General features: G+C 45.3%; 2 protein-coding genes across 4 annotated transcripts in view; both read left to right on the forward strand.

Annotated features, from left to right (window-relative positions):
- The window catches only part of PEX7 (peroxisomal biogenesis factor 7), a 55,311-nt gene extending 50,437 nt beyond the window's left edge, over window positions 1-4,874 (forward strand). For all 3 annotated transcript variants that reach the window (XM_026121338.2, XM_026121316.2, XM_026121323.2), the window contains exon 10: window positions 2,264-4,874. In XM_026121338.2, the coding sequence (XP_025977123.1) occupies window positions 2,264-2,332 (69 nt within the window). In that variant the 3' untranslated portion in view covers window positions 2,333-4,874. The remainder of the gene's footprint in view (window positions 1-2,263) is intronic.
- Window positions 4,875-9,632: 4,758 nt separating this feature from the next.
- Window positions 9,633-14,925, forward strand: SLC35D3 (solute carrier family 35 member D3). Its single transcript, XM_064509032.1, has 2 exons — window positions 9,633-10,068; window positions 11,275-14,925. Exons 1-2 carry the CDS (start codon window positions 9,633-9,635, stop codon window positions 12,105-12,107), a joined length of 1,269 nt encoding a protein of 422 aa, XP_064365102.1. The 3' UTR covers window positions 12,108-14,925.
- Window positions 14,926-15,469: the final 544 nt, after the last annotated feature.

Below are 15,469 nucleotides of genomic sequence, written 5' to 3' on the forward strand. Positions count from 1 at the left end.
TACTGCAAAGGGGTCTGTAACAACTGCCCATAAGTTGATGCTGGCTGTCACACTCTTAGCTTACAGCTGTCCCCTTTCTCTTACAGTCTCTGCTGTATTTGGGAGAACGCATTTTGTGTAAATTGCTATGTGGAGTGCCCTTTTGTTTATGTCAATCCTAGCACAATGCTATTCCAATTTCTAATGCAGTTTCTTTCTGTAGTGTCACAGTTTCCCATAAATACATAAATACTTGTTGCTGTTCTCCGCTTTTGTATTTTCATAAAGGTTTCTGATACCAGTCTTCCATTATAGACTTCCTGCAGCACAAGAAAAATTGATACAATATTATTTGCTGTAGCTTTATTTTCCTTCTGTTAACTGGTTACATTTTCATCTTTCATGTGCTGTCATAAAGTCAATGAGTTGGGCAAATCATCCTGAGTGATCCTTTCCAAACTCCCTTTTGATAACCCCTATTTATTTTTATATCTACCGTTGCTAGATTAAATAGTTCTGTAACTATATTTGTTCAGAGGCTGCTTCAGGACGCTAATTAAATCGATAACAGGTGGGAATTCCCATGGGATTTTTTCCAACTGTCAATGTTTCTTGTTTCTGCATGAAAGTAGAAAGTATTGCTTATAGAAAAAATGGTGCCAATCCAGACCTGTGGAGAGTATAAAATGCTTTGTGTTTTATATGATTGCCAGTTTCTATACAGAATTCAATGGAGAACTCATATTTTCTTTTTTGAATGATTTGGGGGGACTGCAATGCAGCAGAATGTTATATCACACAAAGCTCTATTTTGTTGTATGAATAGACAGTACATGTTGTCAAGAGATTTTGGGCCATTTAGATGTATATGGAAAGTACTTCAAATAACTAAGTAGAGCTAGCTAAGGAAGCAATAAAAATGAATAATAGTGCAGTATAGTAAACACAAAATGGGCTAATTATAGTCTGAAATCAAATATTGAAGTTGGATTTCCAAATTTTTAGTGTGCAGCTGTTCATTCTGGCTCTAGAAGAGAACAGGAATTGCATTCTGAAGCAGAAGGATGCCTCTTGTGTAGCTCGTTGTGTACTGTTGCCTTTGTGCAATCCCAACTGGAAGGGGCATTGTCAAGATACTTATTCCAAGATGGATTCATCCAGATTTATTGACATGTATCTGTGGGGCTCATCAACTTTTTTTCTTTAGCTCTTCTCTTTCTTCTTACCTTTGCCTTAGCTTTTGTCCCTCCCAATGTTCTGTGTATATATGTTACAGCTCATCTATTTGAGTAATTGTCAGTGTAGTTAACCCTTTTTAATTTGTTACAGACTCTTCGGTACATTATCAAATCTAAAGCATTTTGCAGTCTACTTTTATGGAATCTTATTGTTTCTTAAAATCTTTTTATGCTGTAGAATCAGATTAGCTTTCTTTTTTGTGATTTTAGGTACTAACCTGCACCTAAAATAGTTTGGGACCTGCAGTTTGGAAAAATATCAGTAATGTTGGGATCAGTTGCTGTTTTAGTAAGATTCATTGGAGCAAGTGGCATCACTTTCTCACTGGGCTGGTGGAGTCTGATTAGTGCTTGAAGCAAACCGCAACAATTCTGAGATGCCTTCAGTCAGCAGTAGTCAGTGCTCGGCAAACAGACATCTTTTTCTCAACAAAAGACAGTACAGTGATCTCATAGGTTATCCGTGCGAGACTAAAGTTCAGTCTTAATTCTTCCAGAAACTTCCTGCATCATCTTGGTCAGCTTCTTTGTTTCTCAGTTCCTCATGTCTCCATTAGGAAAATGTTTATAATAATTTTCCCTAACTGTGCAAGTATAAGAAAGTTGGCCAGATTTGATTGTGAGGTGTTTAGATGTCACAGGGAAAAAAAGTCCTGAGACAAAAGCATCATGTCCCTGTCACAAAAGCATCATGTCCCTGTGAGGAGAGGAAATGTAATGGGGCCTAGGCTTTTGTGGGTTCTCCCTTCATCCCATCTTGGTTATTTTCTATATTAGCCTGTTTGGGACAAGCAATTGAAACCTTAAGGTTTCCCTGCTTCCCTCATGGGGAGTAGGAGAATAGGAAATTGCAAACTCTTATGCACCTCAGTGAAATTAAGACAGAGATTTAAAAAAATGCATTACTATATAATTTTGAAGCATTGTAAATCAGAGTGCCAACCAACATTAACCTCAGCATATGCATGAATTCCTTCTCAGTTCCTTCTGTTTTTTGTCAGAACTACATTTACAAGGGATCTAAATAGATTCTGTTTGCTTTTTAGGTGGTGGACTGTGCTTGGGATGAATTAGTCAAGATCTATACTCCATCGTGTCTGGCAGTTGCTGTCTAGAGAGAAGGTGAAGAAGATCTGACACACTGGGAATCCTTCTCTCCAACCAGACTTGCACTAAATGTCAATTGTGTCACTAATCCTCATGTCCCTTTTAAATTAAAAGTCTGTTTTAACTGAAAGTGTTGTGCACTTGAGAATTTGGAAATTTTTGAACTTGTTCTACTGTACAGGCAGTACTTGAGTCAGCAGAATGTTCAACAGCTACTGGATGGTTGAAGAGTTGCAGTAGCAGATACTAGCCGGTGTCTTCAGAGTAAAATCACTGACACAATTTTGTGAGCTCATGATCTGGCTGATGATGAGAGAAGACGCCTGAATTTTCTTGATCCTTATAAAGAATAAAAGTAGCTGGCAGTATATTTTTAGATAACTGTCACTGTAAAAATAAAAAAGTGACTTTTCACTGTAAAGTACTGTAATGGCAACCTGAGGCTTGTATCACTCGGATTGATATTGATATGCTCTGCTGTGATTCACATTGCATTATTTTCTTATGCAGTATGACAAATACTCTTGATAGACAGTAAATGTCATACTTTATAGTCAGTTGATTCCTTTGACCTTTTTGATTGCTGCATCACAAAGACGGTAAAGATTTTTTCTTTTCACTTGGGTCTTCTTGAGTAAAACACTTGATGAAGTCATGCAGAAAGATACTGAGATGATGGAAAATACGATTAGGGGAAAAAAGAAATACATACAAAACTCATTGGATCAAAATCCTCAAAATTTAGAGTTAGGACTACCCTGTATTATCTTAGGCTTGTCTTCTGTTTTCAATTAGAAAGTTTGTTCCAGAGGGTAAAAGAGGAATGTGGCTCTGTGTGCAGGCTTCCTGGACATCTGCCAAGAGGAAAAGTGAGAGCTTATGTCCAAACCAGCTGAACCTATGTACAAGCTGATTAACTGTATAGCATAAGCACAGGAAGTCCAGCGTGGCCAAGTTGTTATCAGACTTACTGCAACCAACGATATAGTTGCCCAACATGTTTTAGGTATGTTGGGTACTTTTCATGCCCACATTGACTCCTCAGTCCACATGCTGATATTTTCATTTGAGTTTTTCTGGGGCAAGCAGAGGAGTTTGTTTTTTAAGCTTTTCCAATCTCCTTTGAATACTTTTTCACTTAAGTCTCCAACAGTGATACTCCTGTAATCCTGTCTATGTATTTTCTCTCTTGGCTTCCCGCTAGCCCTGTTTTTTTACCTTCTTAAAGTTGTCTCATTTCTGCTGCTACCCCTTACCCTCAGCCTTACCACTGAAAGACTTTTTGCAGATGCCCGATCTTTGATCAGTCCTTTTATAGAGTACTGTTAATGAATGCTAGGGCTGTGCAATTCTAGGCTGCACCACTCATACATCAAGCAATAGCAGACACTGCCAGATCTGCTGCATGCTTTGAAGAAATGAAAGAAAGAATTGCAATTTGCAAGGAAAGATAAGCTATGCTATCTTGGAGAGCGAGCCTGGGAACTAGTAAGTAGCCACAGGGAGATATAGATAGATAAGATGTTAGGGTAAGAAAGAAAGAAAGAAGCTATCTTTCACAACCTGAGAATTTGGATCCTGACAGGTTCTTGTGTTTTCCTGGATCAGCACGGACTGACACAAGAATGCCATCCTCTCGAGCTGAATTGAAAAAGGAAAAGTGGACTTTACTTTTTCATGAGTGTAGTGCACCAACTTCCAAATGTTTACCTCACTTTAATTCTATGTGCTAAGGAATGATGAAACCATAAAGCTATGCTGCATACAGCTTGCATCAATACCATGGGCCATAAAATCTAATTCAACCTTAATAGTCACTCCACTTTTCTGCTCTGTCTCCCCTTTCTACTTAGAATATAAGTTGCTTGTTTGAGTGGATGGGCAATTTTGGTGGTGGGTATGTATCCTATATGTATGTTTGAGGGGGTGGGGAGGGGTATTTCCCGAATCTTGCTGTAGTGTATCTAGTGAGAAGATAAATTTAGAAATGGGGATAAAAACAATCACAGTTCCTAACACGCACATCCAACACATGGATTAAACCTTTCTTGGCTGCCTTCTCTCCCCCTCATGTCCTGGTTAGCTTCTATGTTGAGGGTCGCTGATTCCAGATTTTACTCTCTTGAAAAATGAGTGTATCCAGAAGATGAGCATAGTAAATAAAAGCCATTGTCTTTAATCCTACTGTGTGATTTTAAATGGAGAGAACGTGCTTGAACAGCTCTGCACTGTGATGAAAAAAAAATGATCTGTCAATAATTGTTGCTTCTTATTTCTCAGGGAATGTTTGATACATATGATTGTTTTAAAGAAACAGTTTTATTTTATGACCACAATACTAGTTTCTCATCTTTTTTCATTTACAGAAACAGGCCTTTAAATACAAAAATCTTTGACATTTTGTGTGTTCTACTTTTAAATTTGTTCTTTTTGAAGACTGTTGTATGGGGGTTCATGTGTTTCTCCATGGTTCAAGAAACTCTTTGATTAGTCATGTTTTGAAGGAGTGGATTTGTTGTTCTACTCTACTATTAAATTAATTGCACACAATATCTTTGGTTATACTCTTGTATTCACTTCCCCAACTGAGAAATGTTGATCAGAAAAATATATGCAATAAAAGATACTCAGGACAACTTTATAGGTTACAAGTATGACAATCATGGTTTATGACTTTTGTGTGAATGTTGGGTGGCAGTTGTATTTTTCCTCTGAATTTTTAGAGACCAACCTTTAATGCAGCTTTGTCTAGCTGTATGTCCCATGAGATCTGTTTTGATAAAGGAAAGCTATTTTCTGCATGTCTGCTTGTGGAGACTGCATGCCAGTGATGAAATGACCTCTTTCTTCTATCTAAATAAAATGTTGGCCTCAAATTTTGCTGCATCCCCCTATGCAATTCCTGCATATTAAGGTGATGTGATGGAAAGTGAAATGTCTTTAGCAAGTGATAAGGGGTCTCTAGGACTTTGTGGCTATCAACAGGCATCATTTACTAACCCTTTCAGTAGCAGTGCTCAGTTTTGCAGGCGCTCTGGATCCTGTGATGGGGAATGGCTATGCCTCCACACAATGCTTCCCTTATATTTGTTATTAGGCACTAATTAAAGCAAACTTTCCATTAAATATATTTTGGACAGATCTTTACCATTTTCATTCCAGAAGCCATTTTTAAAAAAGTGCTCAGATGCCCTTATTAGGAATGCAAGACCAATTTGCTCCCCATGTGTTCTCCCTCACCCATGCCATTGTACCTAGGTGAAATGAAGAGCTGAGAATAATTTGAATCAAAGGATTTGAGTTAAGGCATCGTAATCATCTCATTACTGATATAAGGAGTCACAGAGTGATTCACTAGTATGATCTGTTTCTCAGTGCTAGGTCAAAATTTTGTAATGGAGTGAGCTTACTAACCAAGCAGCCAGTGCTCTCTCTGGATACATAGAAGCTAGTGTAAGAGATGTATCTTCACTGCAGTGTTATCTCAGATGACCTACCCCGTATTTTCCTCTCTTGAGTTAGTTGTTGCTTTTGACTGACAAGTCTTGCTGCATGCAGTTGAGCTGGTCTTGCTGCGGTGTAAATCACACTTCAGCTTGGCACAGAGGTTTTGCAGCGTGCGGTCCCTGTGTTGTTTTGCCAGTTCTGCCCCACTGAAGCACGGGAGAATTTGTCTTTTCTGAGCACAGAGATGTGGGGAGGCAGAGGGAGACTAGTACTGGGCCTGGCCCAAATCTGTGTCATGAAGCGGTTGAGCTTGCTAGCGACAGAAAAACTGCCCTGTACTTGCGCTGGAAAATGTTGGGTATAGACAAGACTAGAATTAGGGTGCCTTAAAAGATGGTATAATAGAAGTTCACCTTGCAAGGTATGTGAGTCCTGAGAGGTAGAATATGGTATTTGGGACATGGAAGCTCGAGTTCCCAGATTCTTACCCTTCTGATATGTGTGTTTTTCTGTTTCACTCAGGGAAGCATTTAACTCCCCATACAGATTTGCAGCCTGATGTTGTGTGGTGTCAGAGGCACTGCTCACCGTTCAGGAGTGAGGGCACAAAATTGTTCCTTCTAAAGAAAAAACTTCCTTCTTGTTGCCTAGGTGTAATAAATCCTCATTGCTACAGTATTTCCAGAAAGCACACAGATCTTTTAAAATCTGTATTTATTCAGAAGAAGGAGATTATTTTCTCCTATAGGCAAACTTTGTCACAGCAATCCACACGTTGAGATCAGTCCAAAAGGAGGCTAGTGGAAAATGCATAAATGCATTGGCATAGTTCTTTAGTGGGTTTTAAAGTCAGGGATGGTCTCTGGTAAGTTTAAATGACATGAAGATGTTCAACCTTTATATCCTTTTGTATTGCAGCCCACTTAACTGTGAGTTTTCATTTTACACTGCACTGTGGCTGCTGAAATCAGTGAAGGCCTTTGAGCTAGAATGCCTGGTTGTAAAAGGGAAGTAACTGCAAGTCATTTTGTCTGAAAACTGCGGGCATTTGCTGCTTGCTTTCTCCCTACTCGTGGTTAGCACAGCCTTAAATTGCCTGGCAGCCTGATCACTCGCACCCATGGCTTTTGTCACTGAGGTGACCTGAGAGGTTCAGATATATACTATTCTCACCTTTAAGCAGGGATGCACAAAGAGTCCTTTTTTGTGTGTTTTAATACTTGGGATGTACATTCAGTCAGTGAAATTCTTAATCAATAGAAATATAAGCACTTGAATATCATTAAAACTAAAGATTGGCATGAAAAAAAGGATGAAAATACAGTAGCCTTGATGAGAATCAGAGAGAAGACAAAATGGAAAATAAACAATGGTGGAAAATAATTAGGGAGTGCTTCAAGTAAAAGTTGAAAGGGAACAAGCTAATTTAAAATCATAGATATGAGGAGAATCCTGCAATAGATTCAGTAAAGATGAAGAGGATAAGAGTTAAATGGGGAAAAGAGAGGGTACAGTTTTGTATCAGGTGAATATTATACCTCTTGCAGTCACTGTCTTGTTCTTTCAGTAAAGTGAGGCTCTGTAATGGCATGGGGGAAAGAAAGGAATTTAGGGAAAGGCAAGGCAAGAAAGATGAAGTGAGAACAGTAGCTTGATAAAAAATACATAAATTGAAGACAGAAAGTTAAAAGAGGCAGGCAAGCTGAAGACAAGACAAGCTCCGGTGAGAAAGAAACATTTCAAAAAGTAGAGGGAAGCACTGGTATGTCCGTATCCATCAGTGGCAAGCAAAGTCAGCAACAGGCTTTGGGGCTGATAAACATGGCCCACGGCATTAAAAAACAAGACTGACTCACTGGCACTCAGCTCACAACTTCTGGAAGCATACTGCAAGTTAGATTTCCAAACAACCTGTTCTCTGTTCGTGTGTTTACCTCTGATGACTGAAAAAAAGAAGTTCCTTTGCTTTTTGCTAAGAGGGTGATGTTCTTTCTCTTGAGGTTTGCCCTCAGTTGTTGCAATTTCCACGATACTGATGGTTCCTCTCCCTCATCACGATTTTCATCTTCAAATATTCATATCTTAAATGAGTAACTCCATTGTTTCATTTTATAAAGCTTGTCCTGCACCAGCTCTGCTGCAAGCTGTACAGCTGTGGTAACTCAGGAGTGGAAATAAAATGCACCCTCTTTGGTGGGGCCAATGCCTACGGGCACCGAGGGCCTGTTCCTGCAAACAGCAATGATCCTGGGGGCATGTGGGTCCTCTCGGTTCAAATGGAGGGACTAGTGAGGGCCATCTGGTATATTATTGCTCCCAGACCTCCATACTTACGTAGTCACTGCAGGTGTACATGCTTGTCCACCTCTCCCTTCTTCAGAGCTGTTAGCTGCCCCTTTCTGTGATCGCAATATGTATCATCCAGACCCCGAGCTGTACTTCTGAATATGAATTTCTGGGGTCACAGATTGAAAAAAAATAAAGCATCTCAGGGTATATGAACAGATCTTTGAACTGAACTAAGACTAAATGTAACATTCTTCTGCAGCAATTTCACATAAAATAGTTGTGTCTTTTTTGATGCTGCTGAAATAGGCATTTTTATGTGTTTGTGCTGAATTCTGTACAAGCACAGCAGAATTGATGGTCCCATCAGGATCAGATCCACTCTTTTTATAATAAGAGTCTTCCTAAAACAAGCTTAGTGTATCAAACTTGCCATTTCGCTCCCAAGTTGCTTCTTTCAGATACAGTTCATATTGAGGGAGGGGGAAGATCGCTTTGCTCAAAATACAGAATAACATTGCTGATCTTGTACTGGTCAGTGAAAAGTAGTGTTACTGCTAATGAAAGAGACCTGAACATGCTAAAAGAGGGCTCAAGATTGTGAAATGGCTCTCAATAAAAGTATATATTTTTTATTCTCTTAAATTACTGGAGAAGATAGAAGATGTCCAAGAGAATTGCCTTTGGTTTTCCTTAGACTCAAAGTGATCTATCTCAGTCTAATATAAGACCTTCACTTGGCAATTCAAGAGAATGGATCTGCTACTTTTTCAAGCTTTAAAACCTAAGTTTTGAATAATCTGTGTAGTTACCAGTTTACAGTGAGTATCATGAAAGTGCCCTTGCTAGAAACAGGCTCTCTCTTTTTCAAGAAATGGCTTCTTTTACTCTGCCCTGGAGCCGGCTCTCTGGCCAGAAAGAGAGCTTGTTCGTGGCGGGGACAGCCGGGGGGTGAGCGGTGCCCTGCTGCAGAGGTGGGTGCTGGTGGGGCTGCAGAGCTCCGCTGCCCTCAGTCGCGCCCCACCGGCTCTCGCCGGGGCGAAGACCCCGACGCAAGCAAACCGCTGCCTCCAGGCAGGACGCTGCCAGCGGGGGGCTGCCCGTCCCGGCAGGATGCGTGCTCCGGGGCAGGCGCGCATCGGCGCGGGGGCACAGGGGCGGCGGGAGGCTGCGCCCGCCCCGGCGCTCCGGGAGCCACGGGCTGCCGCGGGCTGCGCGGCGGCGGCGGCGGGGCGGCAGGGCGGCAGGTGCCCGGCGCTTCCCGCCGGCGCCCCCGCAGCCCCCGCCCGGGGCTCCCGCCCTGCCGCGCCGCGCCGCGCCGCGCCGCACCTCCCCCGGCGGCGGGGCTGCCTCCCGCGGGCAGGCGGCTCCGCGGGGCAGGAGGCTCCGCGGGGCCGCGGCCGGGGCCGCCCGCGCGGCCATAAAAGCGGCGCGGCAGCTCGGCGGCGGGGCCAGCGGGGCGGGCGCCCTCCCGGGAGCGGGGCCCGCCCGCCGCCGCCTCCCCGCGCGGCCGCCGCCGGCCCCGGGCGCGGGCCAGTGCCGGTGCCGGTGCCGGTGCCGGCGCCGGGGCGGAGGATGCCCCGCTGGCGGGGCCGGCTGCGGGGCGTCGCGGTGGCAGTGGCGCACGGGCTGTGCTCGGGCTCGCTGAACATCCTGCTGAAGTTCCTGCTGGCCCGCTACCACTTCGCCTTCCTGACGCTGCTGCAGTGCCTGAGCAGCGCGGCGGCGGCGCTGGGGCTGGAGGCGCTGCGGCGGCGGGGGCTGGCGGCGCTGCCGCCCTTCGGGCCCCGCCTGGCGCGCCCCTTCGCCGCCGTGGCCGCCCTGGCCACGCTGCAGTCCACCCTCACCCTCTGGTCGCTGCGCGGCCTCAGCCTCCCCATGTACGTCGTCTTCAAGCGCTGCCTGCCCCTCGTCACCCTCCTCACCGGCGCCCTGGTGCTCCGCGACGGCATGCCCTCGCCCGGCGTCCTCGCCGCCGTCCTCATCACCACCTGCGGCGCCGCGCTGGCCGGTGAGTGCCCCCGCCCGGGCACCGGCACCAGCACCGGCACCGGCACCGGCACCGGCAGCGGCGGGACCGGGCGCGGCGGGACGCGACGGGGCGGGACGGGGCCGGCAGCCGCGCCGCGGGGCGCCCCGACGAGACGGGCCGCCTCAGCCCCGCAGCCTCGGCGGCTCCCGCCGGGCCGGAGCGGGACGGGACGGGACGGGGCGGGGCGGGCAGCCCGGCGGCACACCGGGGCAGGCGTGAGCCTGGGGAGGGCGTGCGACCCTGGCGGGGTGGGTGCAACCCCCACTGTAGCAAGTGCAACCTTCCGGGAGCAGGTGCGACCTTGTGGGGTTAGGTACAATCTTAGGGGGCAGGTGCAATATTCTGGGAGCAACTGCAACCCTATGGGGGTAAGTGCAACTCCAGAGGGGTAGGTATAATCTTATGGGGGTATGTGCAACCCTGGGGGGGGGGGGGGCGGCTGCAACCTTGTGGGGGTGGGGTAATCTTATAGGGGCAACTGCAGCCTTATGGGGGTAAGTGAAATTGTGTGGGGATGGGTGCAACCCTAGGGGGACAGCTGCAACCCCGTGGGGTAGGTGCTACCCTATAGGGCCTTATCTGTGCCAGTTCCCAGCTGAGGTGTAGGTGGGGTGGGGGGCAAAGCTGGGTCTGCGTGCTCCAGCAATACCCGAGTGCGTGCAGGGGCAGCAGAGCACACCAGGCAGCTGGCTGACTCTGCAAAGAAACCCAACTTTGGTCTCAGTGGGGGGGTGTCACTGACAGCCTCGCTGGCGGGAGCAGAACAGCAGGAGGGGGCCGCGGAGACCGGGAGCAGGGTGGCCTGGCTGGCCAGAGCTCACGCGTGAGGCAGGCAGCAGCACAGAGGCAAGGGGATGCCCAGTGGATGGATGCACGTGGGTATACGCGCAATTTCAGCTGCAAGGTTCCCATAGTGTCTTCACAAAAGGGAGGATGCAAACAAATTTTGGGTGGGGGATTTAGAGGGAGAGCAAAAGACTTTCAATAGGTTCACAGCATGCAAAAAAAAAAAAGTCTGTCAGGAGGTGTGTGTGTCCTTCCTTTGGGCAAGCATGACAAATCGTAGGGATTATGGAAACTGCATTGAAGCCTTTTTCTTAAATATTGTCCTAGTCAAAAATAGTTCTGTCTTTCTGTCTCACAAGCAAAAACCATGCCTGTTTCTTTTTTTGACTCTCCTGGCAGGAGCTGGTGACCTGACTGGGGATGCTATGGGCTATGTGACAGGCGTGCTGGCTGTGCTGATACACGCTGCCTACCTGGTGCTCATTCAGAAAACCAGTGTAGAGAGTGAATATGGACCCCTGACAGCTCAGTACGCCATTGCTGTTTCAGCCACCCCTTTCCTCATTATTTGCTCCTTTGCCAGCATGGACTCCATCAACGTCTGGTCGTTTCCAGGCTGGAAGGACCCTGCCATGGTATGCATCTTTATTGCTTGTGTCCTAATTAGCTGTGCCATGAACTTTACCACCCTTCACTGTACTTACATAAACTCGGCTGTGACCACCAGCTTCGTAGGGGTGGTGAAGAGCATAGCAACCATCACAGTGGGCATGGTGGCATTCAATGATGTGGAGCCCACAAAGTTATTTATAGCTGGTGTTGTGGTCAACACCTTGGGTTCTGTCATTTACTGTGTGGCCAAGTATGTTGAGACCAGGCGGAAGAGCAATTACGAGGACCTGGAGGAAGAAGCTAGAGAAGAGGAGGAAAAAGGGCAGGCTGGGGACCAAGCACTGTTTGCGATGGAGGCAATTTCCAGGGAGAAGGGGGCTGAGGAAGCAGCGGCGGAGGGGTCAGCGAGCAGGGACAGTCAGAGTGGAGAGAAAGAGAAGGACGGCACTGTGGAACCTGCTGAGGTACCAGCGACTGCCCGGGGAGCAGCCGCTAGTGCGGAAGACGTGAACAGGAGCTCACTGAAGGATGCCTATCTCGGAGTATGGAGGTTGGTGAGGGGGGCTAATTATATAAAGAAGGATTATTTGTTAGAAAATGAAGAGCTAGCAAGTCCTTAACAAGCAGGTTTAAAAAACCCACAAAACGTACTGCTTGAGGACAGGCACCCAGTTCTCTGTATAGGGGAAAGGCAGAGCATACATTTCTCACATCAACGGTGACAGGTCCAAATCATTTAGGATAATTTTACCTCATTGTCAAAAAAGTCAGCGTTTGCTCATGCTTTGGGCTTGCATTGCCCTGCTTTCAATACATCAGGTCAGACCCGCTGCAGCTAAAGGTACTGAGTCCTCTGCTGTGGATACAGAGTTGGGTGGTGACAAGGCACAGGCTGCTGCCCAGAAGCCTGGGCTGTGAGGAATCCTGTTCCCATTAAGTTAGATGTCCGTGCCAGTGACACGGCGGTGGCTTGCAGCTTTGCTTAGTGTGGAGCCTTGTGATTTTAACAGCATTTGGAGGCTCTGTTAATGTGTTTCTATGTCTGTCTCCATCCACTTATAGGTGTTCTATATAAATATATTCCTGCAATATATAAATTCCTATAAATTGTACTTTTTTGTGCTCCTCTGTATCAATATAATTGTAATAGGGGTAGAGGTCATGCCACTTTAATTATATTGGTGTAAAATCACCCCTTTAACTGAAGACTCAGAATTTCCACAGATTATGTGGCCAGGCTGGGCCTTAGACCAGGTCTACGTTCAAGTGGTTTCTGTCTTCAGCAGAACTACTTGTGTCTTACAGTTGTGTACATGAGAGCAGAATCAGATCTGAACTTCCGAGAAGCTTTGGTCAGCAAAACAAGGATGCTTTTCTATGAGCTTCAAGTACACGTAGCATTGGGAATATTAGCTTGACTGAAATAAGAGTTTGGAAATGCTGGAGTATATTGATTTGGTTTGGGGGAAGACTATTAAAAAAAACAGGGAGCAAGTGGGTGCATAGTGCTATCCCCCTTCTTGTAGCCTACAGCCAGGTGATTCAGAGTCTGGATTTGACCCTAAGTCTCCTCTCCATCTCCGTCCCCTGGAAGTACAGGCTAATAACAGGACTGGGGAGACGCTGTCTGCCTGTGTCTAAGCTGTCGTTACCGGGGGGGGCTTTTACAGAACATTTTGGCTGTGTCCTGGCTGCATGCTGGGACATGTTGTTGTGCATGTCAGCCCTCACTCTGCCTGTGCTGTGGTGTCCGGCAGAAGGAAACTGGGGCAGGCAAGCAGGCAGGGAGCTGCCGCGGCCAATCGCAGGGGCTGCGCATTTGCGGATGGGGCTGCACGGTGCCTGCAGCACCGAGATGCCTGCATCTGTCATGGAGCTGCTCTCCTTCACCCAAAGCACTTTGCTGAGCCGTGAGGGGTAAAAAAATTGATTCCTGACCCTGCGTGTTGCAGCGCTCCTCTGGGAAGCGGGAAGCACACACTCTGGGGTTTCTTCTAATTAATATGCTGATATTTTGTATCAAATACATTCAACAGGAAAGATGGAGAAGACAAATTTTTGAGTATTCCTTAGCTTGGGGATAGGATACTCTGGGAGGTGGGAGTCCTGGGGTTGAACCTGTGCTCAGAGCCAGGCAGAGCAAGGATTCGATTCTGAGTCATCCTCATCCTGAAGGAGTCTCCCTACCAGTGGACGGACATCCCGACCATAGACCAAAACAAATTGTTACCATTTCCTGAAAAAAATGGGTTTCAGTCAATCTAAGTTGTTGTTGTTGTCATTATTATTATTATTATTATTATTATTTATTAAGCCACTGAACTGAAAATCAGTTATTCCCATAGCCCTAATTAAGCAGTGCCTAGCCCAACACCTTTTTAAATCTAGCAGACTGCATTAGCCTCATAGTGCATTTGTCACTGAAATCAGCAGGACTGTTCACAGAAATAAGCAATTTACCCAGCAGGAAGTATTTGCAAAAACTGATCTCTAGGCAAGCTTTAGATTCTCATCAGTTTAAATACAGACAGAAACATCAGGGTGCAATAGTACTTTTTTTAAACATTGAGTCCAGAAGTTGGATGATCTGGTATCACACATGGATTTTAAAAAAGATGGTTAAAGAGACATTGTGACCAAATGTCTGTAGCTGCTGAGCTGTGGGGCCGTGGCATGGAGAACTGTACATCACACTTAATGTATAGCTTGTGCTGAAGCATTGAGAGATACTGGCTGTGTGCTGAAATACAATGTTTACCGTCTGTTCAAGCTCCACCAGGCATTTTTTTCAGCAATACGCTATTTGTTGTTTGTAAGCTAATGCAACAGGGTTTTTGTTAGTTTGTTAGTCAGGTGCATCTTAGAGTAAGGAAGTTTGTGTCTATGACTTATAGTTGCTGTTTTGCTAAAATCGTTACGCTGTTGAGCTGCACTGTAGTCCGTACAGATGGCTGAAGAGAAACCTGTGTTCCTGATCCATTCTTACTGTGCACAGTGTTTTGTCTCCACCAGAAATGTAGAATTTTTCATCACCTGAATGCCAGTCTTAGATCTTGCAGCGCACAGACCCTGTCTGGCAAATGCTCTAGAAAGCTCCCCTCCTGGACTCAGGACTTCTCCCTGGGGGGAGTTTAATGTTTTGCCGCTTGCTGTTGAAGTATCAGTAGAAAAGTATGGAAATGCTAATAGGTTTGACTGTCACAAAAGCTGCTGTTTCGATGTTGTACATTTGCATGTATAGTAAAAATGTGATTATATTGTATTCTGTTTATACCTGTAAATTCCCTAAATTAAAAATGGGATTTTGGCAAAAGCAGTCCACTTTTTCAGTAAAAGAGACTGTCGCACAATAAAATAAAAATATTGCCTCGTGCTGAGGTTTTTTAATAACATCAGCGGAAGACTGCAGAATGAGATGTGGGAATAAAATGCACTGCTTTCCAAAAGCCTTTTGGTTTTCTTATTGTTGCTTCTCCAGGGTGCTCATTTTTGTCTCACTTATAATTATTCTTGTGCCTTTATAACGTCCAAGTTTCCTCAACATGTGACAGCACACTATAAATACTGTCATTAATAGAGGGATTGAGGACAGACAAAGGGACACAAGAAATCTGAAGTGGCTGAGGCATCTGTGGAGTTTAAGTTCTCAGCAGTGATTCTTTGGCTACATATTTAAGATGATTTAGTGTCACTAGTGTAACTGCTGTAAATTTAGAATAAAAAAGATAAACAAGGTAATGCTCATTATTAATAGTAAGATGATAAAATTGTTGCATTATTAAAGGACTTAGTATTATTTTTATTTTACAAGGTGCAGTATTTATATTACTAGTGATGTCACATGACAACCCTGTGAGATGACTTAAATGTTATTTTTTACTGTTTTCTTTAGACCAAAGGCTTGTAATATGCCAGTGGCTGAAACTGGGCAGCGTCACATACTGGGGCTGGTGATCATTACAGAGGTCTTCTTGCAGAGTGG

Source organism: Dromaius novaehollandiae, chromosome 3 (assembly GCF_036370855.1).
Source record: "Dromaius novaehollandiae isolate bDroNov1 chromosome 3, bDroNov1.hap1, whole genome shotgun sequence".
NCBI lineage: Eukaryota > Metazoa > Chordata > Aves > Casuariiformes > Dromaiidae > Dromaius > Dromaius novaehollandiae.